This window comes from Scylla paramamosain, chromosome 2 (genome assembly GCF_035594125.1).
Source record: "Scylla paramamosain isolate STU-SP2022 chromosome 2, ASM3559412v1, whole genome shotgun sequence".
Classification (NCBI taxonomy): Eukaryota; Metazoa; Arthropoda; class Malacostraca; order Decapoda; family Portunidae; genus Scylla; species Scylla paramamosain.
The window spans coordinates 12,355,711-12,382,500 of NC_087152.1; the positions used below are offsets into that span (position 1 = coordinate 12,355,711).

The 26,790-nt window shown below is 34.9% G+C and overlaps 1 protein-coding gene across 5 annotated transcripts; it reads right to left on the minus strand.

Moving 5' to 3' along the window:
- Positions 1 to 326: 326 nt before the first annotated feature.
- LOC135110165 (uncharacterized) lies at positions 327 to 25,734 on the minus strand. Of its 5 annotated transcripts, XM_064022165.1 has the most exons (17): positions 25,463 to 25,732; positions 24,391 to 24,538; positions 23,633 to 23,796; positions 21,866 to 21,897; positions 13,618 to 16,183; positions 12,224 to 12,309; positions 11,536 to 11,672; positions 10,984 to 11,128; positions 10,251 to 10,357; positions 8,983 to 9,098; positions 8,271 to 8,421; positions 6,739 to 6,804; positions 5,799 to 5,972; positions 5,288 to 5,419; positions 3,227 to 3,324; positions 1,361 to 1,439; positions 327 to 391 (listed from the first exon to the last, which is right to left on the minus strand). In XM_064022165.1, the coding sequence occupies exons 1-13, from the start codon at positions 25,505 to 25,507 to the stop codon at positions 5,962 to 5,964; spliced, it is 3,774 nt and encodes a 1,257-aa protein (XP_063878235.1). In that variant the 5' UTR covers positions 25,508 to 25,732; the 3' UTR covers positions 327 to 391; positions 1,361 to 1,439; positions 3,227 to 3,324; positions 5,288 to 5,419; positions 5,799 to 5,961. The 5 variants fall into 5 exon arrangements, with proteins under 5 accessions (XP_063878235.1, XP_063878243.1, XP_063878248.1 ...); XM_064022173.1 differs by lacking the exon at positions 1,361 to 1,439 and having other exon boundaries at positions 371 to 391; XM_064022178.1 differs by lacking the exon at positions 327 to 391 and having other exon boundaries at positions 1,268 to 1,439; positions 12,224 to 12,306.
- Between the last annotated feature and the right edge of the window lie 1,056 nt (positions 25,735 to 26,790).

Genomic DNA, 26,790 nt, shown 5'->3' on the forward strand with positions numbered 1-26,790 from the left:
TGTGTTTGTTGCATCACAGCAGTATGTTTTCTTAAATTGATCAAACTTGTAAACTATTAAATATAGTCACAGAGCATTATTTGTATTACATGATACTAACTTGAAAAAGTTAAAAGTATTTCTAGAGGTATTTAATGCTTATATTTTTACATATTCATATCATATAATTTTTTGCACAAGGCATAAAGAGTAGGAAGTGTGTACTGCATAAAAACTAAATGGCACAAAGCTCTTACTCATAAAAGAGGAAATTATATCATTGGCTTCTGATGCTGTGATATGCAGGACTTCTGACAGCTTCTCTCTCCCAGCTCCATACATGACACCATATACAACCCGCTTCGTTCGCTCCCGCTCATAGCTGGTCACATCACTCACTGCCTTGTTGAGCCTGTGCCATCACCAACAACAAAACCATCATCAGCACAAACTGATCCATATACTAAAAATACGATGGGTTCCTATTTTCTTCCCTTTACTTGACTTTCCTTAGAAAATTTATGCTAAAGATCACTCCTGCTCTACATTCACTTGTTTTGTCTATCTTGAGTCATTCCCACCAACAAGAATCACCATTTGCATTGATGCTTTGGCACATGTTATAGCTAAAGATCTAGCTCTTCATTGTCAAATACACCTGGTAATTTCTTTCAGATATCTTTTCTTTAAAATGCAGTCATTATAAGATCAAGAAAAAAAAAAATTTAAGTGAAAAAGGAGAAGGGTGAGCATACTATGAAATAAAGCTGAACAAAATTCAGAAAATGTGCATATTATCATCATAAAAATGCAATTTTCAACCTTTTTTTTTTTTATATAATGCTGATTTACCATTACATTAGATTATTGCAGCTATTTTGAGCATGGGATCTGTGGGTGAAATTTTCACATCCACAGATGTTACACTGTTCAGTCAGACACAGTGTGTGCCTATTTTCCCAATCATACTTATCTCTCAGATTAGGAAATTAAACCTTTAGGTACTTAAGAAAATCACAAGCTTGCAACCACAATGCAAAAAATCACATAGCATGAATAATATGGAGAGAGAGAGAGAGAGAGAGAGAGAGAGAGAGAGAGAGAGAGAGAGAGAGAGAGAGAGAGAGAGAGAGAGAGAGAGAGAGAGAGAGAGAGAGAGAGAGAGAGAGAGAGAGAGAGAGAGAGAGAGAGAGAGAGAGAGAGAGAGAGAGAGAGAGAGAGAGTATAACAGGTCTTGGAAATAACAGAAAAGAGGTCCTAATTAATGCATTTTGCATCTCACCATGTGGCTGTGAGTTGCTTAAAGATATCTGTGTTATTGGACTGCCTGAATCCTGCCAATAACTCAGCCTCCTGAGAGAGATGAGCAAGCACTCTTAACTCAGTCTGCTGAAAGTCAGCTGACACCAACACATGTCCTTCCCGGCTGCAGAAGCATTCCCGTGCCCTTACCACCACCTCTGTGGATATCCAGTCATCAAATTTGTTATTATGTGTGTATCTGCACTTTATTTCAGAGAATTCTATACAAGCATCACATACAACAGTTTTTGGTTTAATTATTTAGATTTTTCTATTAATCTAAATTACAATTTTATTAATTTAAAGTGGATAGTTTTGAAATTGTATGGGTTAAGCACTTGGCTGGCAAAACATATGAAAAATCCTGATGAGAATATGATAAAGTCTGGAGTAATGTGAGTGAATGGTTTCCTGTTTGAGCAGAGTTATCTCAGAAATGTGATGTCCCCTTCCTTGGTTTAATGTTGATATGGATGGTGTTAAAAAGGGAAGTAAATGCAAGAATCTTAAGGCCTGTCCAGACAAGCAGGCCTGATTGGCAGGCATGCCCATTATCAGGCCCACTTGATGGACTACCAATCAAACTGCCCAAGACCTGATTGAGGAGCTTCCATGAAGCCAAACCTTAGCTAACATTCTCTTGAGCCAATCTTTGCACCATAATCTCTTTTCTTTATATCACACTACCTCTTGGTAACACTGGGAGCTATGTTTATCATACTACACTCCACAACCTATCATCACTGGGTACGCGTGCCAATTCATCAACTTGGCCTTATGGGCTGTTAAATGCTCCGAGTAGAGAATGGAATCTGTATTAGCTACTATTTTCAGATGATAAGGTATTGGTGGCCAATTTATTTGAAATTAAGTTTATATAACGGAATAGTGATACTGACAGCAATGTATGAGACTGAAACATGGAATATGGAAACAGGAGAGAAAAGGAGAACATGTGAAGATAAGATATTAAAAAAAAGTGTGTGAAATAACACACTGATTGAGTGAGAAGTGAAGATGTGCAAAAAAAACTAAAATTGTATGAAAATTGATTGATCAAGCCACACAAGTGTTACAATGCTATGGTCTTGTAGAAAAGTAAAAAAAAAATTAAAAAATAAATAAATAAAATAAAATAAATAAATAAATAAATAAAATAAAATAAAATAAATAAATAAATAAATAAATAAATAAAATAAAAACAAATAAGATAATCTGATCTGATGTGAAAGGTGTAAGGCAAAGGGAAAGCCCATAAATGGGATGGATGGGTGGTGTTGAAGAAGGCTTTAGATACAAGAGGGAGGTCTGTGGAGTAAAGAGGAGTGGCTGTGTATGATAAGGATTAATGGAGAACAGTTGCAAATATTCAAGTGGAGAAAAAGTCTTATGTCTAAGATGTAAGGAGTGTGCTAGCGAATGTGATTCCAAATGTTAATATATGCATGTACCTGAATGTTAATATATGCATATAAACACCTCTAAAAGGAAACATAATCCTGTTATGTAGACAGACAGATAAATTCAAAGCTACATCTGAGTTTTTTATGTTTATCAGCTTAATGTGAAGTCATGATTGATGGAATATTACCATTAGGAAATTAAATTAGCTTAAATTTCTAAGGTTTAGGCACCTCTATTTTTCAATTTTATATATTACAACTCACAAGTTACACTATCATAGGAAACTTGATATTTTTCTTAGCCTATCCATATATGTGTTGGCCTCTGACCTCAGATATATCACATAAAAAGAAGGAAAAATTAGGATCAGAGGATTTCAAATCAAGAAGATTTGGAATGAAGAACATCAAATCAAATAAAAAAGACTGGCTGCCATGTAGAGAAAAAATAATTACTTTATTCAGTAAGTTAAACTTTTGATGTGGAGTACATGACAGCAAGGAGGAAATCAACTGAAGTATGACACTAAAATATGACTCACCACTGCCATCAACTTCCACTGTGACAGGCTGCTTGGGTATATTTTGCAAGTTGGGATGGTGGCACTGGATACGTCCTGTGGAAGCTGATGTCTGCTCCCTGCCATAGAAGCATTGTAGTTTATTAACTAAGGTGATCAAAGGTAAAAACTCCTCAGACAAGAGAGAGAGAGAGAGAGAGAGAGAGAGAGAGAGAGAGAGAGAGAGAGAGAGAGAGAGAGAGAGAGAGAGAGAGAGAGAGAGAGAGAGAGAGAGAGAGAGAGAGAGAGAGAGAGAGAGAGAGAGAGAGAGAGAGAGAGAGAGAGAGAGAGAGAGAGAGAGAGAGAGAGAGAGAGAGAGAGAGAGAGAGAGAGAGAGAGAGAGTCTTTATTGAAAAAATGGGAAAGGTGGGAGGGACAAGGAGAAGGATTAGAGAGAGAGAGAGAGAGAGAGAGAGAGAGAGAGAGAGAGAGAGAGAGAGAGAGAGAGAGAGAGAGAGAGAGAGAGAGAGAGAGAGAGAGAGAGAGAGAGAGAGAGAGAGAGAGAGAGAGAATGATGGACCAAGACAGATATACCTACTGCACTGTAGAACATATGCCAACCAGCCTTTACCAATAAACTGCCCATGTTTTAGGCTCCCATTACATCAGACACAGTCCCCAGTCAGTCCATGAAGTCTGCAACTGATCTTCAGGACTGACTGTGTACCAAGAAAACTGATAAAATCTCTCCACTTCTACATAAGAAGTTTGTCCATGACACATCTGTGATCAGTTCAATTTCTGTCCTCCAGTTTCATTCAGGTTCAAAAGAGCAAGAATTGCCAACTGGTCATATAGGTAAAGAAAATAATAATTAAAACAAATATAATTAAATGCATAAATAAATAAACAAAATAAATAAATAAGTAAATAAAAAATGCAGACCTTCAAACCCTTTTAAACATATCATATAATTAGAACCATCACAAGATCATTACATAAACCAAAACATTCAGATAAAGGAATCAGGATTTATGACATCAATGGTTATTACAAGATCATGATTATTAAACTACAAAACTCCAGATGAGGGTATAGCAGCATTGTGTTCAATCAACTGTGATTGAACAAGAAAAGGTGTCCCAATGAGGTACTAAGGCATTCTTGTGATTATAATTATTAGTTGTAAAGATCATGTTTTTAATTATGATCAGTTATCCTGGTAAAGCACCAAGTCAAGTTTCAAGCCAAACTTGCTTTCACTTAAGCTGCAAGATGTGTCAAAACATGCATATGTACTGATATACATAGTCATGGAAAATGGATGGGCATTGTAAAATAAGTGCCTCAGCCACACATTGCATGCACTAATGTTTTATTATTATAATTATTATAATATTAATTATTATTATTATTATTATTATTATTATTATTATTATTATTATTATTATTAATTCATTTTTGCCCAACTTTTCCATTCCTGATTTGTTTAGTAAAATCCGTCAAGTAAACTTAAAGAATAGATTCAAGTAAAGCTTGTAAACTAGAAATTCACAAAATATTTAACTACTGTATACACCCTTTTACTTCTTAAAACTTTATATGAAGCTTCATTGACTCAAATTGACTCAAATTCTGGAAGCTAGAAATTAATGTGATCACTTATGATCATTTTCATGAATTCAGACCCCTCTGACATAGCAAATATAAGATGCACACATTTTGCTTACCAAACTATAGATCAGAGATGGCCCAAGCCCAGCTTTGTGGCCTGTGCCTGCTGCATCATCATATTGGTAAATATGCTTCAGATAGTATGTTATATTATTTCTTCTCATATTACAATTTATAGTTGACTTGAAAATTATAAACATAAAAAGAGATCTTGTTCTAATAACATTTTGTTAAAATGATGCATGATAAAACAAAGGTTCTTTTCATAGGGATATTTTCCTAGGACATATTTTAAGGAATTAATGAAGCCTAGATGCCTTTATCTGATGCTGGAAACAGAGCAATGGTGGTCTTGACAATATTTACTGCAGCAAGTGTAATTATTAACAATGATGATAGCTTGAATTTGTAAGAAATACATTAGTTTACCAGGCAGCCCGCACACAAGAGCCATGCAGGCAGGCAAGGATCCCATCCACGTATGTTGTCCTTGAGTTTATTGAGAAGGCGGTGTTGAAGCACAAGACCAGGCAATGGGTGGAGGTCTCTTAAACGGCCAAGCTGGGGATGACATGGAACACATGTCATGAAGGCAATGAAATGTAATGTGAAAGACACTTTAAAGTGAAAACCAAATGCATTACCCTGATATGTTCTCTCGCTGAAGATGTAGAAGGGAGAGATGATGGATGAGCTAATCTAGTAATGATCTAAGACCAATAAACAATCCAGATAGAGGAGATAATTATTGATGCTTTATATTTCTGGCTATTAAGTGAATAAGATGTGGTTACAATTAATCTGGATTTTTTTATCTTAGATATATATTAATAGAGCTAAAGTAATTTCAAAACAGGAAAAGCATGATTTTCCTTTCTGTTATTTTATGGTTTAAACATGTCACAAAAGAAAATAAATAAATAAAAAAAATGCCACTCACAGCTGCCTCACGAGTGCTCTTCTGTCCCTTAGTAGTACGAGGGACAGCCACTCCTGCCTTCACATCTAGCTTCAACTCTTGATAAAGCACAGAACGTAACTGGGCATGAGAAGCAACATTAAACACTGAGCCAGAAACCTGGTGACATCGCCGCTCTACTTCCTCAATCTTGAGCTGAGTGGGTGAAAAGAGATTATTGGTAATTTTCTTTACTTGTTTCAAAGTTATCTTAATCTTCATTGCAATGTGGATCAATGCCAGTCTAGTACAATGAATCTTCTCAAGTATGTAGTTTTACCAATTCAATGATGTTTTCTTGCATATTCCATAGAAAATAAGAGTGAAAATTTAATTATCTTTTACTTTCAGTCATACCATATCAACACACATTCGCTGATCAAACAATTGAAGTGTAAGGAAAATTAAAGCTCCCATTTCCATTTCATTATAGGGAAAATATACTGAGGAGGGAGACCCCAGTCTTCTTACTACTCTTTCTAAAGCCTCCTATGATACAAGGAAAAAGGAGACACAAATTCTATGTCCTGTATCTGAAGTATATCTATGAGTATATGTAGAGTTAATCACATGAATACAAAACTTACTCAGCAGGAAGTATTTCATAATGTAAATATATTGTTAAAATAATCCATAAAACAAGAGACATGAAAAGAAAACTAAAGTGCCTCCTGCTTCTTTCTTGCTTTCAATATTGAAATATAAATGGGAAAGAGCACCTGGTCATGAAACTTTGTTCCTTTTTTTTGCAATCTTGAGTAATACTCAAGAAATGCAAAGATATATTCTGAATTATATATATCACAGGAAAAATCTATTAATTAACAGAAAATTAATAAATACAAATAAAGATGACAATGTAAGAAGAGTATAACTTCACTGTCACAGTAACATATATACAAGACACCAGCAAAGTCCTAACCTTGAGCCTCTGTCCTATTTGCTTTGAGGATGGCCCTGTCCACCCGGATGTCCCTTAACTCCATGACTGTAGGTACAGCATGCAGATGAAATAAGGAGAGATGGTGAATAGGTAACAATTTTAGTCACTATCAAGCATACTTTTAAATGATAATTTTCTTTTTTACTTTTTTTTTTACTTTTTAAATGATCATTTTCTTCTTAAACCCTTCACTGAATTTCAGGCAATCACATATGATTACCTGATTCCTACATGCTCTCTTTATTCCCTACATGACTGTTGATACAATGTAGAAAACACATGGTATTATAAAGTTTCAAGATCAAATCTGTATTCAAGATAGTACTTACTTGAAATAAGTTTGGGCACTATCCATTCTTGAAAATAGCCCCCTTCAACAATGATACAACTTAAATGAGTTATTAGGAAGTCTTGTTCTTATACTGTGTCAAGAACCTTCTGCAATTCATTTTGGTTGGACTTTCATCTTCAGGAAGAAGTTGCAAGGGCATGTAAGGTGGGGAATAGAAGGGTGATCATGCTGTTGTAACCAAGAGACTCACATAGTGAGGTGTATTATTATGGAGCATCAAATTGGTCTCATGCCACATTTCAAGGCAAGTCTACCAAATGTCTTCCCTAAAATGCTGCCAATAAGTGCCATAAAATTGCTTGTTAATGATCTGGAGCTGGGGAATGAATTAATATTGAATAATTCTCCAAATGACAAAGAAAATTATGAGCATGTTCTTGATCACATTGCAGACCTGCCTCATCTTCAGTCATGAAAATGCTAGGCTCCTTCACTGTGAATACTGTTGTTTCCTTTCCAGGTCATACCCATTGACACGAGTCTCATTCCTAGTGATAACCTTCAGCATAAAGGTTGAATAATCCAAGGCATATTGATAGGGCTCTTTGCAAAATTCACCCCAGTACTTTTCTGTCCACCATGGAGGAGATTCTGTGTAAATCACAGAAGATGCTTGACACATTTCAAGACTGAGACTTTTATAACACATTTCAGTAGTGGCAATGACACTACATGTGCTGCATTGCTACTCAAGGGGACTAGTTTTATATGTTACAGTATTTGAACTTAATTAAGTAAATACGCTCTTATATATATATATATATATATATATATATATATATATATATATATATATATATATATATATATATATATATATATATATATATATATATATATATATATATATATATATATATACTACTACATACGGATCTAGTCTTAAAACTTTTTGATAGCATCTCATATAATAAGATATTTCTACCACCAAAGCTCAACAGCATGTGTACAAAGTAGTCATGTACTAATGCACAACATTATCAATGCAACAAATAATACAATAATCAATGCAAACAAGGACTATCAAGACACTTCCTGTAGTACTTTCAATTCTTTAGTGGTTTTACAGTTGATCACCAACAAACTCTTCTCTTGTCGTTATACACTATACCAAGTCTACATTAGCATCTTCATGAAGCAAAATCTATCTAAGACTCACCAGCTAGAATTGGTGTGATCCTCATCTCCAGGTGTAGGAAGATGGTCCACAGACTGAGTTGGACAAGCCGGGCATGGAGAACAGCAGCTACAAGGCTCAGTGCCTCCATATCTTTATTGATCTCCTCCTCAGGTCGCTTGCCAACCTCTGCCTAATATCACAACTTGGTCAATGGAAAACACTAAATTTAACAGGGATATCCAGATGACTTTTCTTAAAAGCTCTATGGTTTTTAAATTATAGGAGTTTTCTCATGATATGCAAATCTTATTAAATTTGGTTCATAACTTTAATTATAGCTATGTGAATTTATAAAAAGTTCTGAAAGTTTTCACTTGTTCCATAATCATCAATCAGAAAAGTACTGTAGAAGGCTTTTATGCTTATCTACAATTTGAGTGACAAAATAGTTTTCTTTGTTAGTTTCTGAAATTCTCTTTAAATTCACATACATCAATTTCCACTCTTGTTTTTCTTTCATTTTTAAATGTGTAAAAGTTCCCTTATGTGAGAGAGAGAGAGAGAGAGAGAGAGAGAGAGAGAGAGAGAGAGAGAGAGAGAGAGAGAGAGAGAGAGAGAGAGAGAGAGAGAGAGAGAGAGAGAGAGAGAGAGAGAGAGAGAGAGAGAGAGAGAGAGAGAGAGGTCATTTCATTGTTCTTTCAAATAACACTAACCAACATACTAAAACTAGTAGCAATGCAGGTAAACCTACCTGAGGAAGAGAAACCTTGAGAGCAATTGCTGTCTGCTGGAAAGTAATGGGAGGATGATCTGAGTTCATCAACCACCCACCAATCTTGGGATCCAGAATTACCCATGAACTGATGACTGTTAGGGATATATATTAAATTATGGGGCTAAATTTCTAAAAAAAAGCAAAAATCTATTATTCAAACAGAGAACAGGGCATATGCAGACCATGTCACTTGCAATGTTCAGATCAAAATGCTTTGAATTTGTTAACTTTTGAATATTGTTAAAAGTCAATAATATATGTTTACTCTGATATTAGTATATTTGAAAACATTTTGCGAGCAATCCATTTTGTGCTAACAGCTCTAGTGTATAAGTATATCATTATAATTAAATATTCATTGGATGGCACTAAAAAGCATCCTGATTTGGAAAATATAACATCTATTGTCACATCAAAAATACTTGTATAGTATTCTGAAATCAGGATTTAAATTGCTGCTTGTTTCAAGATAAAAAAATTTTTTATATAAATTACTATAAGTACTCAACCCATCTAGTTTGTGTTTTTACAGCATTGATACCCAGTCCAGGGACAATACCAATACTCCCTAATGTGGAATAACTAATAACTCACATATTATAAATAATTAAATAAATAAATAAATAAATAAATAAATAAGTAAATAAATAAATAAAAATAAATTCAAAATAAATTCAAAAATCCTACAAAGTTTAAGTTCCAGCTATTTTTTCAATGGATGGCCTGTTGTTGGAAAACTTCTATCTATAGCTGCAGATACATTCCCTTTAGTGTACTGGCTGATACTGTAACATCACAGAAATTGTTGGAATTAACATGTATCGTAACAAAATAATGATAAAATGGTGATGGGTGCTCCAGTTGCTTCCTTTCCTATCTTGGATATCACCTGGACTTGAATTATCCATGTTATTTCTTTTTATTTTATATTTACTACTACCATATATAATTTTATGTGATAAAGCAACACTAATAATTTACACAAGAGAAAATCGGATTTTTTTTACCAATTATAATACAATCCATCTTTATACACTTGTACCTAGCAAGGTCACATCTGTTTCTCAGGCACTAACTACTCATTGCATACAATTTCTTAACATACTTATATATTTAATATGGTGCAGAGACTATTCAGAAATTTCCATACGCAAGGAATCTTTTATCTAAATGATAATGAATACAAGAATTTATTAGATATAATAAAATTTAATATTTAACAAAATATTATCTCAAATACATACCTTCCCTATGATCGATCTCAAGCTTTTCTACCAGGAAGGTGATAGACTCCTGCGCATCAAAACCAATCTTGCATGCCTCACTATTCATGATGCAGTTCACCACAGACCTTTTAAATAATCAATTGAGTCTTAAGGTCACATTCTAGGATAAAGCATTGGGATCTGAAATCCTATACCCAACCAGAATGCTATTCTTAGTCTTGTTATGAACATGGTGAGAGAATTCCACCTAAAAATCCCATAAAATACAATATCATGATGGGAGAACCCAGACTTCATTGTGAGACTAACACATAACTATGTATGCCGATTGTTGCCCTGAGGGCTTTTGAATATGATTCCTAATATGTTGTCTGAGACTCAAATCTTGATTATTTATAAAAATGGTTCCAGGTCACTAAGAAAAACTGACAGCATTATCTATGGTTTAAATATATTTTTCTCTTAGTTCTGCTCTTAAAATTCAAGAGTCTACAGTGCTTTTCCTATGGGTTAAATGATTATTTATAATGAGTTCTACACTGCAATACTTATTTTTGTGTTGGCATAATGACTGGATTTTCAGAATTTGGGATTTTCTATTCTTCTAGTCCATCAAATTTAATCTGCCTAAAAATATCCTAACAAAACATGTGTATCATATACATAAAAAAATGAAATGGAATAAAAAATTAATTATATCTGGATGTATACATTAGTATTTCAATAATCTTACAGAACCAAACACAAATACCTGATTTCTTCCTTGTTAAAGTTGATGCCAAGAGAGACTTTATACACTGCTGAAATTTTGTTGTTGCTTAGGAATGATGTTCTGCCATTACCACACTCTTGGCTGAGGCTGTCACCATGACACTCAGTCAGCTCTCCACTGTGAGCTGATATTACACAGTTTACTGACCTTATGACATATTGATGAATGATATAAATGACCTGCAACATATGTTTCTGCTGTGACAATGCTAAGGAACCTAATTATTTTGGATTTAGATACTGTCACATTCAAAACCAATACAATTATCATATTTTAAATATCCAGTAATGTAATGATTAGTATGCTTAGCTCACAACCAAGAGGGCCAAGGTTCAAATGCAAAGTAAAATGGAAACAATAAAGACATATTTCCTTTCATGCTGTAGCTCCAATTCACCTAGCACATCACATATAGGTAAGAGACACAAGCAAAAAACTGTAACCTTGCAACCTGGTATGATAGAAAGACCAGCAATTCAGCTCTCCTGCATCTAAGTAAGGAAACTAAGCTACATAAAGTTATGAGAGTACCTGTGGGAAGTAGGTCATGTGGAGGAGCAGAATCTGCAGCCCAAGTAGCTCTTAGGGCAAAACCAGTCACTTGGCCACTACCAGGATGCTGCTTCCTGCCCCCTGATACCCTCTCTCGCAACTGAGAAGAATTATCCCTGTCAAAAGTTGAAAAGTTATTATCTTGATAGTCACAGAAAGGATATTCACCTCTATAACCAGTGCTAACAAGTGGCTGAAAATTTAATGTTGGACTTGGTATTAATTTTAAAAAGAGAAAATGTACTTTTTAAGCAAATCATTACCATTTCTTGTGCATCAATAAATAAACAAGCAATTACAAAAATAGTTTTCTTGCAAATATGTCTATGAAGGCAAATGACAAAGTTTAATTCTGCATGATATTTAAAGGTAAATTCCTTAACTTTTTAGCCTACTGCTATAAATAGTAACATACATATAGAGGAACAATTTTATACTATAATGCAAGGGCATGAGATATATAAGAGAAATCAATAACAAAAAGCATATGGCAAAATATGAGTAGGCCTCCAATATTTCTTATGATATGGAAATTTCTATATTCATGGTCAATTCATGATTCATTTTTTTTTTATTATTTATTTATTTTCTTAATATCCCTTTCATAATAACATATGTAAAATACAGAAAAAAATTAGTCAATGGTAGATGCCAGCAAAATGCATACCTATAAAGGAGGGTTATGCAGAACTCTTGAGCACTAGTAAGATATTTTGACACTGCCAGGAGCTGAGCCTCATTCCCAAGCATCTGCTGCACAGGACCAATATGCATTAAATAACACCATATACAACTTTACATTCTGGCCTTACATAAAGCAATTGTGACAGAAATCTATACATTAAAATCAAAATACAGTACACATGCAAAAATATTTATATATTCATCTTGTTTACCAATCATTATTTCAACAGAAGGCAGCCAATGTTCATATGTTAATCATGTAGCCTACTATGTGGTCAACCATGGTGGGCACTCAGATGCTCAGTGCTTGCTAAGCTCACCTGCTACTGACTAATCTAGCATTCCACTACTTTTGCCATTTCAGTGATCTTTGCAACTTCATAACTACTTCTTGAAAGGGATGACAGAAGTTTACAAACCAAGAAACAGCTCTTGGCTTGGCTCAGACTGAAGAAGTGTCTATATGTGTAGTTCAGGTTATCAGTGTCACATACAGGATCATTTATAATCTTAAAATACAGCACTTGGTTTCCCTCTCAGTGTCATTCTGGAGAAAAAAAAAAAAAAAACACATATAACTATTTTTTGTGGTAAAATTTCATTGTATTTTGAACATCTACAGTGAAAAACATGCTCTGTTTTTTTGCTTATAAGCTTTTTTTTCACTTATAAAGACTTAAATACCATTAACTTCAGCAAGGAGAAATTTATAAAGAAAACGTTCATTAACCACAGACTTCCAGCATGACCATAAAAGGGAAACAAGCCAGTGCTCTCCTCCCCCTACAGGATATATGTATTCATAATAGCAAATACATATTTTCAAAGTTAAAACTTTTAATGGTCTTCTAATGGTCACTTTTACAATTTATCTACCTATATCCATGAATGAGATTAATGTTTCAGCAAATGAGGAAGGCTGAGACAAAGTAAACAAACAAATACACATGAAGGCATGAATGGTGTCAGCAGATATGCAGAAATTATGGTGATGGAGAGAGAGAGAGAGAGAGAGAGAGAGAGAGAGAGAGAGAGAGAGAGAGAGAGAGAGAGAGAGAGAGAGAGAGAGAGAGAGAGAGAGAGAGAGAGAGAGAGAGAGAGAGAGAGAGAGAGAGAGAAATGTAGTAACTGAAACCATTAGGAGGTAAACTTCTATACATTAACAAAGTAAACTAGATAAAAAAAATAAAATAAATAAATAAAAAAAAATTGTGACACTGCTTACAACTACAAATACAAGGACACATCTGATCACTGGACTACAAATAAAAATACACATCTGATCAATATACCATACATAACATTCACAAATTCTTACTCTAAAAAATAAATAAATAAAGAAATAATAATAATTAATTAAAAAAAATGCAAACTCACCTGTGGTAAATTCACAAATCCCTGCGAACAATCTTTAAGAACAGAATAATTTTTGTCACTCTTGCCCTCACTCTCATTCTTACAACTGCTTGAACATTCTTTAGCATCTTTGCTTTTCTTTGCTAACAAACTTTCAGATGAATTCTTGCTAGAACTACTGGACTTTCTTTTTCTTGTCTTTTTACTGTCATCATTTGGCCAGCAAGGAGAGTGACTTTCAGTAATATTCTTATTTCTTTTCCTGACAGTCACATGCTCTTGGTTTTCCTTCTTTCTTTTGGCTAAACCCTTTACTTTCACATAACTGTTTACTTTTTCACTGGCCTCCAAGCTAATCTGAAAGCTGCAGCTCTTTTTTGTTCCTGGGATATCTCCACTCACTGCAGGGCTAACTGACAGGTCTTTATTAAATCTGAATTTATCTAACTTTCTGGCATACTTATCAGCAGTATTGTGGTATGCATCACCACTATCAACCATGTTAGCTGCTTTTTTTGAAGTTGTTGCACACACATTGATTTCTTGAATCACATCTGACTTGCTACTCTCCAGTTCATCTGTTATCTTGGTGAAACTGCTCTCAGACTTATGTTTTACCTCTGAATGCATGAATCCAGTAGTTTTACATATATCTGGTTTTACTGTGGATGACTCTGAGAGATTTAAAGATTCTTGTATTGTGATTTTGGATTTTGATGATAGGTGCTTTGTAGCTTCAAATGATTTTTTTTCCTTGAGGTATAACTGACCATCATTCTGTTTCTTTTTCATGTAATCAACAGAAAATTTAAAGGAGCTCAATTTACTTATAAATTTTGGCTTGAATTCAGGCTTTTTATCAACTAAATTCAGGCACAGAGCTGGGTTTTGTTCTCCTGGGCTTGTATCACCATTTGTTGTGAAGTGTTTGGACTTACAATCACTGGTGTTCCTGATTCCATCACTAGTGTCAGATGAGTATCCACTACCATACCTGAGGATTTTCTTCTGTTGTGTCTCTTTTGGTGTTGATGTAATATTTCTTCTGTCTAGTGGGTAGCCAGTAATTGGTGACTCAGAAACAATCTTGTAAGGTGCCCTGAAGGTGGGTTTTTTTGGTGTCATAATTCTGTCTTGGGCTCTAATATGTTCTGAACTCCTAATTATCTGTGATCTGGTATCTGTCTTGTGTGAAATTTCAGATTTATCTGACACCTTATTATGAGTGATATTTTTCTGCTCTTCACCAGTAAACTCGTTGTATTGAGTTGCATCACAGGTTGTATAGAAAATTATTGCACTTTCATTTATTGCTTCAACATCTTTAGATTTTAAGGCCATATCTTTCATTTCAGCACACAGTTTCTCTTTATTTTTACATTCTTGGATCTTATTCTGAAGTGTGACATCTGTGTTTTCATCAAATATATCCACACTCTCATTCCAAGCCTTCTGGACTTCTAAATTCGTATTTGCACTTTTTTCAGAACTCTCACTCTCATGTTCAATAATGCCATTAGTATTTCCATTAAGCTTATTCACACTCTCCATGGTAAGTGGATGAGCTTTTACATCTGAGTCTGTATGCTTATTAGCAGCAGGTAATTCTTCTTCCTGTTCTGCATCAATAGCCTTCACATGAGAAATAATACCAGTAAGAATACTAGGCATGCTTATGTTCTCATTCATGCTACAATGACCTCCTAATTCTGTATTTTCCTCAAGGGACTTTGAATTTTCTCCAACAGCAGCATTTAGTAATCTGTAGTTCTGCTCCTCAGTAGGGCTTCTTTGGTTGTCAGTATACAATGTGGCATTAGATGAGGAAACAAATGTAACTTTATTTTTTTCTAAATCTACTAAATCCTTTTGATCTCCTATCTCCTCGTGTGTAATGATTTCACCCTCTCCAGGATATAAATTTTGTTGATTCTGTAAATAATGTGGATCAGAAGTTATTTCTTTCGTTATGCTTATGTTTAAAGCAACTTCAGCTCTAGCATCGTTTTCTTGATCACTAAATGGAATTATGTTTTCACTTTCATTTGCTGTTTCAGGACATGAAGTTGCTTCTGTGAGAACTGTGGCATTGTTGTTTAACTGAGCTTGGAGACTGATGGTGTTTTCTCCTTCATATGGAGGTAAATCTAATATAGGTGATAGTGATAAATCAAAGAGGTGGGGATCAACTGCATCAAGCTCATTGTGATCTATCAAATCAGCAGGATGGGTATCAGATACTACTAAGGCAGCAGTAGAAGGGCTGCAAAATTTCACTGACTTGGCTATAACCTCATTATGTGGGTTTTGTACACAGCTGTTCTGAGAAAAAATCACTCTATTTAGTACTCTTGGTACTAGCATCTTGCTGCTCTTGCACATATTGCTTTGAAGACTAGACAAGCCAGTTTTGTTTACAAAAACCTCTCTGTCCTGTGGTGATGTATGATTCCTAGAGACTAAATAGTTTCTCTCTACTCCTCCCCAATCTTGAGAGTCCATGTTAGGGAATGAAGAGGGATCCTGCTGCACATCATGGTCAGCATCATTCTGCTCTCCAACATCTACCTCCGACCTAAACACTGAGCTGAAGCACAAGGAACAATCAGTATTTTTGGGATTACAGTTCTTAAAGCCAGTTACTTTCTCACATTCACTGTTATTGATACTTTCAGACCATTATATCACAAATTAATTCTAATTCTAAATGATGCACCTTCGTTAACCCATTCAAGTCAGACACTGCCATTAAAATATGTGCCAAAAGAAGATGGAAAAGGACATGAATAACATTATGCTTAAGAACACAAAAGTATGAACTGGAAAATGGTTAATTGAAAGAAGGAAATATTTTGAAGTTATGCTTTTATCATACAAAATGAAGAAGTAAAGATATGGTGCTTTAAAAGTACCTAACACAAAATCCCACCATAAAGGTAATGCAATGCCAATAACACACACACACACACACACACACACACACACACACACACAAAATGCCGTAACTGTCCATGTTTTTTGAGACCAAACTGGATGGATATAGATATGGGATACTATGAGATTACTCCCCTCACATAAACCACAACTAGGTAAATACACACACACACACACACACACACACACACACACACACACACACACACACACACACACACACACACACACACACACACACACACAGATCCATAAATAAGTGCAAGGAGTTGGAGAAAAAAGTGAGTATATACAGAAGTAGTGAAGGACCAGAGGAGTAAAGAAGGCTTGACAAAAGAGGTTATAAAGGTAATAAAGGAAAAGGAAAACCTGGTAAGAGACACTGTAGATAAAAAGAAGAGTGTAATGGTCTTTGGACTGGAAAAAAGTGAGATAAAAAATTGGTATAAAAGAGAAACAGAACAAAGAAAAACAGCTCGATTAATACTAAGTGTGATAAACGAAGGTGATACAAAGCTGGAAGATGAGATAGAGGAGGTGTACAGGATTGGTAAATACGATCAAGGAAAAAATAGACCATTGAAAATCAAACTAAAATCCCAAACAGCAGCTGAAGAAACATTGGCAAATGCGTGGAAGCTAGCCAAAAGTAATGAGTTTAAACAAGTCTGGATTAGAAGAGAAATGAATGAGGAGGAAAGGAAGAAACTTAATGAATTGAGAAGTGAAGCAAAAGAAAGGAACAAACAAAGAACACAAGAGGAAAAGGAACTTTTTTCTGGAGAGTAATGGACCTAAGGTTGAGGAAGTGGTACATGCAAAGAGTGAAGGGTGCAGAGGCATGGCTGTAAGAGAGGGAGGGACATGGACAGTGGCATACACTAATGTGGATGGTTTAGTTTCAGTGATGGATGAAGTGAATGAATTTATAAAAGCAAATGAACCAGACATCATGGCAATGGTAGAAACTAAACTAAGAGATTCAGAAACACCAAATTTAGGAGGGGGAAAGTACAATATGTGGATAAGAAACAGATGTGGAAAAGGAGGAGGTGGAGTGATGATGCATGTTAAAGAGGGTATCAGGGTGGAGAGTGTGTAAAAGGCAGAAGGCTTGGTGGAAGGCCTAAGCTTACAACTAATAAATGGAAGAGGATTACGATATGTCACAGTGGTGTATGTCCCACCAAAAACAAAGACCTGGAATAGACAAGAGCATGAACAGTTGCTGAGTGAGACAAAAGAATGTCTTCTAAAGAAAATTAAAGAAAACAACAAAATTGTTATAATGGGAGATTTTAATTGTAAAGAGATAAATTGGGAGGAGTGGAACACAAGAGGAGAAGACTCATGGGGAGATAAGGTTGTGAAACTGGCAATGAACAATATTATGACACAGTGGGTTGAGGAAAACACTAGATACAGAGGAGGAGAGGAGCCATCAAGACTTGATTTGGTATTATCAAAAGAAACAAATATTATAGAAGACATGAACTATAGTTGTCCACTAAGAAAAAGCGACCATGTCATGATAAGGTTTTGTATTAAAGAAAAAAGAGAGGAAAGTAGATATGAAGATTATAAAAGTAAAAGATTTAATTATGGTAAGTCAAATTTTGAACAAACGAGGAGATACTTTGGTGAAGCGGACTTAAGTACACTTATCACAGCAAGTAATGTGCAAAAGAAGTGGGAAGCTTTCATCAATATTTATGAAGAGGGAGTGAAAAGATATGTACCAAAAGTAGAGACAAAGAGAAGATATAACAATGACTGGTATAATAGAAGATGTGAAATAGCTAGGGAGGAGAGGGAAATGGCATGGAATAGATGGCGGAGGAAAAATACGCAGGAGCTATGGCAAAACTACACAACTACAAGAAACGAATATGTAAGGGTTATTAGAGAAGAAAGGAAAAATTATGAGAAAGATGTTAAGGACAAACGTAAAGAGGAGCCAAAACTATTCTTCAGATATGTGAACAGCAAAATGAAAAATAGAGAAGGAATAACCAGATTGAAGGTGAATGGTCAAATGTGTGAGGATCCAGCTGAATTGGCAGAGATAATGAACAGGAGTTTTCAATCAGTATTCACAAAAGAGAAAACATTTGTGTGGCAGAGTGAGATGAGTGAAGAAATGGCTATGGGGGGAAATCCAAATGACTGAAGAGGATGTCCAGAAACAGATGGAGGGACTAGATGTTAGGAAGGCCCCTGGACCTGATGGAGTGTCAGGATGGATACTAAAAGAGTGCAATCAGCAGATGACATGGGTAATACATAATATTATTGAAAGCTCCCTAATTGAAAGCAGAGTCCCAATTGAATGGAAGAGAGCCAACATAGTGCCAATATACAAAGGTGGTAGTAAAGAGGAGCCCTTAAACTACAGACCAGTGTCTCTAACAAGTGTGGCGTGCAAAATGTGTGAAAGATTGGTGAAGGATAAATGGATGCAGTACCTAGAAGGAAATGAAGTGATAATAAAGCAACAATTTGGATTTAGGAGAGGGAGATCGTGTGTTACAAACTTAATGAGTTTTTATTCTAAACTGGTGGATATAATGCAAGAAAGAGATGGATGGGCTGATTGTGTTTATTTAGACCTGAAGAAGGCCTTTGATAAAGTGCCAAACAGGAAATTGTTGTGGAAGTTGAAGCATAATGGTGGGCTAAGGGGGGGCCAGCTGAGATGGACGGAAAATTTATTGACAAACAGAGAAATGAGAACAGTGGTAAAAGATCAAAAATCATCATGGAGGGAAGTCATAAGTGGAGTACCCCAAGGCTCAGTACTTGCACCAATCATGTTTGCAGCCTATATAAAAGATATGACGGAGAATGTGAACAGCTACATGAGCCTTTTTGCGGATGATGCAAAGTTGCTGAAGAAAGTTGAGAGTGCAGAGGACTGTGGAACATTACAAGAAGATCTGAACAAGATATCAGAATGGAGTTATAGATGGGATATGGAATTTAATTTAAAGTGTAAGGTAATAGAATTTGGAAAAAGTACAAGAAGAGTAAAGGGAAATTATGTGTTGAATGGTGTAAGGTTGAGTGGAGCAGAAGAGGGAAAGGATCTCGGTGTTACAGTGACTAGGAACCTGAACCTGGAGAGACACATTAGCAAAATTACAGGAGAAACCTATAACTTGTTGAGAAGAACAAGGCAGGCCTTTGCATATATGGATGAAGAGATGGTTAGGAAGATGATTGTGTCGCTGATAAGACCTAGACTAGAATATGCAGCAGTAGTGTGGTCGCCATACAAGAAAAAGGATATAAGGAAGTTGGAGAGAGTTCAGAGAGCAGGTACAAAGATGGTACCAAGTATCAGGGACTTGTCATATGAAGAGAAACTGGAAAGGCTACATCTACCAACGTTGGAAAAGAGGAGAGAAAAGGAAGACTTGATTGCGATATATAAAGCATATGAGGGAGTAGAGGAGGTGGACCGGAGCGACTTAATGGTCTGGGATACACGGGACACTAGAGGACATGGGAAGAGGCTGAAGAGGAGTGCTTGTAGAAGAGACATCAAAAAGTATAGTTTCCCATATAGAAGTATTGATGTATGGAACAATCTGGATGAGGAGATAGTAAATGCAGAAAGTATACATGGATTCAAGGCTAAGTTGGATATTAAAAGATATGGAGATGGGACAGCACGAGCATAGCTCTTTTCCCATAAAGCACAACTAGGTAAACACAACTAGGCAAACTAGGTAAATACACACACACGCTGTTCACCTAGCAGCAAGTAGGTACGGGATGTAACCTGAGGGGTTGTGACCTCCGTCCCAGTGTGTGGTGTCAGTGGTTTCAGTCCTACCCAAAGATCAGTCACTATGAGCTCTGAGCTCTTTCTGTTGGAGAACGGCTGGCTGGATGACCAGCAGATGACCGTAGGTGAATCACACACACACACACACACACACACACACACACACACACACACACACACACACACACATATATATATATATATATATATATATATATATATATATATATATATATATATATATATATATATATATATATATATATATATATATATATATATATATATATATATATATATATATATAATTTGCCAGATGACAAGACCAGAAGAAATTGGACAGTACATATGTAGAAGCCACAGAATGTCCATCTTATGATCTTTCTATCATCTCAGAATGGGACAGGGCAAACCTTGTGTTATCCAATGCTTCAAAAACTCAATTCTTTCATCTATCCATTCAACATGTTCAACATTCAACTATTCCCTAGCTTTATGATGAACATATTTGGACTCTCCTTCACTTAAAATCTTAACAGGAAATTCTGCACTTCTATTGATAAAGAAAACTTTTGTTAAATTACTGTAGGTGTTCTGTATTGCCTCCATCAATACTTTTCTTCCTCCAGGTTGCTAACTCTATATAGTGGCTCTATTCATCCATGCATGTTGCAATGCTCCCACATGTGAGGAGGTTCAACTCACACAGCCCTCTTAAACATGGTAGAATAAAAAAATTTCTTGTTTCATTGATTCCTTCCCTTCAACAGACTGTATAGATTCATTCACTCCTGCAGTATTTTATTTCTTGCTATTTTCATGGGAAACTTTAAAGTTTTAAAAGGAATGAAACAAATGCTCATAAAACAATAAAAATACTTTACCCAAAATGACAAAAGCTTTATAATTAAACATGTATAAACCTTCTATTATAAATGTCCTAACTGACTGATTCAATTTCTCTCAAAGATCCACACTATATTACATAACTATCATCAATATATCAGGCTGACATCTCCATGAAGAAAGGTAGCCCAGACAAAGCTACCATGTGCAAAACATACTTATACATATACACATACACACACAACAAACCAACAAACATTCTATAGCACTAAAAAAGTTAAATTCCATCTTAGCTCACAGATTTCTTAGGAGAGTGAGTGTAGAGGACAATCATTACCAACCATGCTGTGCAACGGTAAGCTGTGCACCATATCTGGGTCTCTACATACTAGAACCCAAGAGTATAACTAGTTTAACCCTACTGTACCATAACAAACACCTTCTCCTCTTCTACATCTGTCCTGATCAACTTATCAGTTCAAATTTGGAAAAAAAATAAACTCCCATAAAGAGCTTGAAGCCTTCTCCCATTAGTCTTTTAACAATTACTCCATATTAATTCCTATTAAATAAAACCACTCTTCTTTGCAACAGTAAACATCCATCTTGCATCTAATGCCTCATTCATACCATCCATAAACCTAATTGGTAACTACCCATTAGCTTACACTGGAGAGGAAAAAAAGAAAACACACTTACTTGTTCAAGTCTGAAATTGTCCTCTCCATTATCTGTTTGCAGAGAGAAAGAAATTATATAAGCAAAAAATAAAATGGAATAAAATAAAATGAAAGAAAAGAAAAGAAAAGGAAGAAAGAAAGAAAGAAAGAAAGAAAGAAAGAAAGAAAGAAAGAAAGAAAGAAAAATAATGATAAATAATAAAAAATAAAAATTATAAGTTCATGATGACTAAGAAAGGAGGTAGGTATAACAACATATGTTTTATGCATTCTAGTGCAGTGAGGCACTCATCATACAACATATCTAACTTACAGCCAATGTGCTATTCAACCAAAAATATATTTATTATTTATTTATTTATTTATTTATTTATTTATTTATTTATCTATTTTTATTTTTTTTTTCTTTTGCTTATGATTGCTAACTTGATATACGACCAATTTGTCACTTGTGTCAGTACAAAATTTATATTTTTTTGTGGGTTTATTAGTACATTTGTTAATGGTTAGCACTTTTCATGCATTGTAGTGTAAAATATATTGTTTGTATGCAATTTACTGCACTTTTAAATGATGAACATTTTCTTATTAAAACTTTGGGTTTTTTTAAATAAAGCCTTGCCATCTGACTGTTTTTGCTTCTTGTGGTGATCTGGGGACAGAATAAAAAGAAAAAAAGTAAATAGGACACAGGGAAAAGGAGGAAAAAGGTTTGCAAGGAAAGAAGTGGAAGAAGGCAGATATGAAGGAGAGGATGGAGAACTAAACATATTAAGGACAAAGTCCCTGTGGATGACAAACGCTTGGGTGTATTTCTTTTTCATTGGAAAAATTAAGTGACTCATGCACCTCATGATTAGAAGCTGATAGGTAAACAAAACACATGTTGTAGCATAGTATGCTAAACCTTTCTGCTGATGTCTTCTCAAAAAGGAGGAATATCCAATACAAGATCACTATACATATTCATGCCCACATCCACCTACAAACCTGTAGTCCCTACACAATTGCACCAACATATCATGAATATATGAAGAATTATTTTCTCTATTATGAAACAGTTAGAAACTAATTTATAGATAAGAGAGGTAGATGTCACCAGGGATTGAACACTCATCTAAAAGGCCAGAAGGACAAGCTTCAAGTGACTGGACCAAAGGCACCTTGCAAAGGCAAGCCAGGCTTACTTTGGTTTGTGCTTCTCATCTGCTACAGCATTACATCACTCTCCTCCTCATGAAGAATTTCAATGACAGGCATATAACAGACAGAGAATTGTGGTGAAGTTAGGAACAAGCCAAGAATCATCTGGAGTTGAATTGTCAGAAAAAAAAAGTCTGAATGAAATTAAATAGAAGAGAAAAAGATGTAGAAGAAACTGTAGCAGATATGTCTGCCTAAGTGTCAGACCAATTCACACCTTTAAATTTCTTTATGGAGAAAGATTTTCTTTTTAGGTAGAAATTATTTCACAAGATTTTGAGCAGATATATAAAGACCATGAGTTTCAGGAGATGGATGACTGAGGCAATCCATGGATGGTTGAAGGTTGAACAGTTAAGATGAGACTATGATAGAATGATAGAATGATAGAATTATGAGATAAGTTATGGTAGCCTGGAACAGATGATTATCCAACACAAATAAATGGAGAGGTTGGGGTGGCCACTATCTTGCAGTGGACTCAATAGAGCCAAATGACAACACAGAATATCACTCTAAAAATGCAAATGAACAGTCAGAGTCAACTTTTCTTGAGTGTTTTAGAAAGATTCAAAAAGCTTACCTTGCCTACAGGAGCATGAGGCAAGGGACCCAATGATGTGCCATAATCACTCTGGTCTCTATCAGCCTCGGTCTGGGAAAGGTAAGGCTGTGTGCATCCTGCTTGTGCTTCAGGTTCAGCCCGAAACTGTCTCATATATACCTCTCTATAGTAGGTGTTGGGATCTGAAAGATGTCAATGTCACATGTCTTGATAGCCAACTCTATGTTACATCATCATAACAAATTTACAAATTCCCTCTCTGTCATCTCCATTAAGGCCTTAAAAAATCCTTCAACATTATTGGGTTAACTATTAAGAAGAATATAAAAAAATTACAAGAGAGAGAGAGAGAGAGAGAGAGAGAGAGAGAGAGAGAGAGAGAGAGAGAGAGAGAGAGAGAGAGAGAGAGAGAGAGAGAGAGAGAGAGAGAGAGAGAGAGAGAGAGAGAGAGAGAGAACTGAATTTATAAGGTTTTTATATCTCTAAATTCTATTTACATAACAGTTCCATCACCTATACCCTACCATCAGTTATTATCATATTTATTTGTTATTCTTGTATCCATCCATATGTGATTCATTAACTTGAAACTTGTATGTGCACTGTCTACAAGTCAGGTGCAAAATCCTTGGCTGGTGACCTCACAGGCTATCATGGGTAGCTTAAGCAGGCCACGGTCAAATAATACTGCTTACAATTTCTAACCTACTTAGAAGGAAAAGAAAGTAACGGGTAAATACATAAAACTCTTGAATTGTAGTGGCTCCTGAACTCACCAACTCTTCTAAGAGGCTGTGGTGGTGGAGTGGCACTTATAAGGGAAGCCAGGATGAGCTGACCCAAACTGCTGAGCTCTGGCACAGCACCTCTGGGAGGTGGTTGCTTTGCAGGGGTCAGTATTACTGAGGGCTGCCTCTGCATCACCTGAAGTTTTTGAGTTAAAAAAAAAAAAAATAGTTTTATCTGTTACTACTAAGGAAGTGACAGGAGATACAAAGATCTCAAAAAAGTTATCCTGAGACCTGACAATTTTTGTGATCATCTAAAGCTCTGTGAAGGATTCTCCCCGGTGAGGGCCTCTCATATCAAATCTAACCTGCCTTCACATCAATCTGTTTCTATGATATACCCATGGAACGAATTACACTACTACTACTACTACTACTACTACTAATAATAATAATAATAATAATAATAATAATAATAATAATAACAATAATAATAATAGTAATAATAATATCAGTAGCAGTAGTAGTAGTAGTAGTAATAGTAGTAGTAGTAGTAGTAGTAGTAGTAGTAGTAGTAGTAGTAGTAGTAGTAGTAGTAGTAGTAGTAGTACTACTACTACTACTACTACCAATAATAATAATAATAATAATAATAATAATAATAATAATAATAATAATAATAATAATAGAGAAGGGATGAAAGAAAGTCAGAGAAAGGATAGGCTGTGGGCTTAACCACAGTGTTTTTTTGTTTTTTTTTTTTTGCTTTGATCAGGTTCGCGGCTCTTTTTATATCTAACACACACACACACACACACACACACACATATATATATATATATATATATATATATATATATATATATATATATATATATATATATATATATATATATATATATATATATATATATATATATATAAAACAATGAATACATAAATAGATAAAGTAACATAAGCATAATACATGAACAAATTGATTTTAAAAAATCCCACTGAAGATGCTAGTAAAATATATATATGAGAGAGAGAGAGAGAGAGAGAGAGAGAGCCATAACATGCGCCGTACCCGCTATATACTCGTAGCTCTCAACATGATCGCAGTTTTGTCATAACTTACGGTGCTCGTAGTAGTGTGGCCCTCACGTCTCTCCGGCGGTTCCATCAGTGGAATGAGTAGAAGGAGGAACTTATACAGAGAACCCTTAATGGGGGGAGTGCCACGTGACAGCCACCGCCTCTCGAGCCTCGCTCAACTCAGGCCGCCATTCTGAACAGTGAACAGCAGGGGTCAAAATATATCATTAGAAAATAATAGATGGTTAAATAAATAAATGAATAAATAGTAACGAAAAATACTTAAAATAAATTAAATTAGGTAATATAATGAATTAATAACAAATACAATAAATAATACTTCTGCTACTACTATTACTACTACTATTTCTTTTCTTCTACTGCTGCTGCTGCTGCTGCTGCTGTTACTACTTCTACTGCTACTATTTCTACTACTACTACTGCTGCTGCTACTACTACTACTACTACTACTACTACTACTACTACTATTACTACTACTACTACTACTACTACTACTACTACTACTACTACTAATAATAATAATAATAATAATAATAATAATAATAACAACAACAACAACAACAACAACAACAACAACAACAACAACAACAACAACAACAACAATAAAAAGAATAAATGAATAAATAGATGAATAGAAATAAAATAAAAGTTAATCAAAAGCGCAAAAGTAAAGCGTTACACGTTAATCATGGATAAAAAAAAAAAGACAAATATGAGAAAAAATAAAGCACTGCATATCTACTAAGCAAAAAAAATCCAGTCATGAGTGCGACGGTGAAAGTAAGTCATATGAATTGATAGCTAAAACCTTAATAAATTATTTAATAAATACATAAATACATATTTCAATTATTACTGATGTTGCTATTATTATTATTATTATTATTATTATTATTATTATTATTATTATTATTATTATTATCAATTGTTATCATTATTACATTGTACTTATTTTTCACTTTTTAAGTTTTCAGTGACATCGAAAAAAAAACGAGTGTAACTGAATGAACCTGACTGGTCCTTTGAAAGTGGATCACCCTTATCATCAGAATCACCCCAGCAAACTTTCCATAACACCTCTGCATCTAGTTCCCTGTCTGTCGTACCTTTATCCATTACTAGTTTTATTCCCATTTCAGTAGCTACTTTCATAATTCCTTCATCTGTTCGGCACATATGTTACTACTGTCCTTTCTCTCTCTCTCTCTCTCAAACTGAATGTAAATGTTCTGTTTTAGTTTGCTCCTTACACTACACCATCTTTTCTCATTCACGTGATGAAGAAGCTTTATTTTCTTTTCTGCCTAGGACGTTATAATTCTAATTTCAAGCCTTTTTTAAGACCTCTGG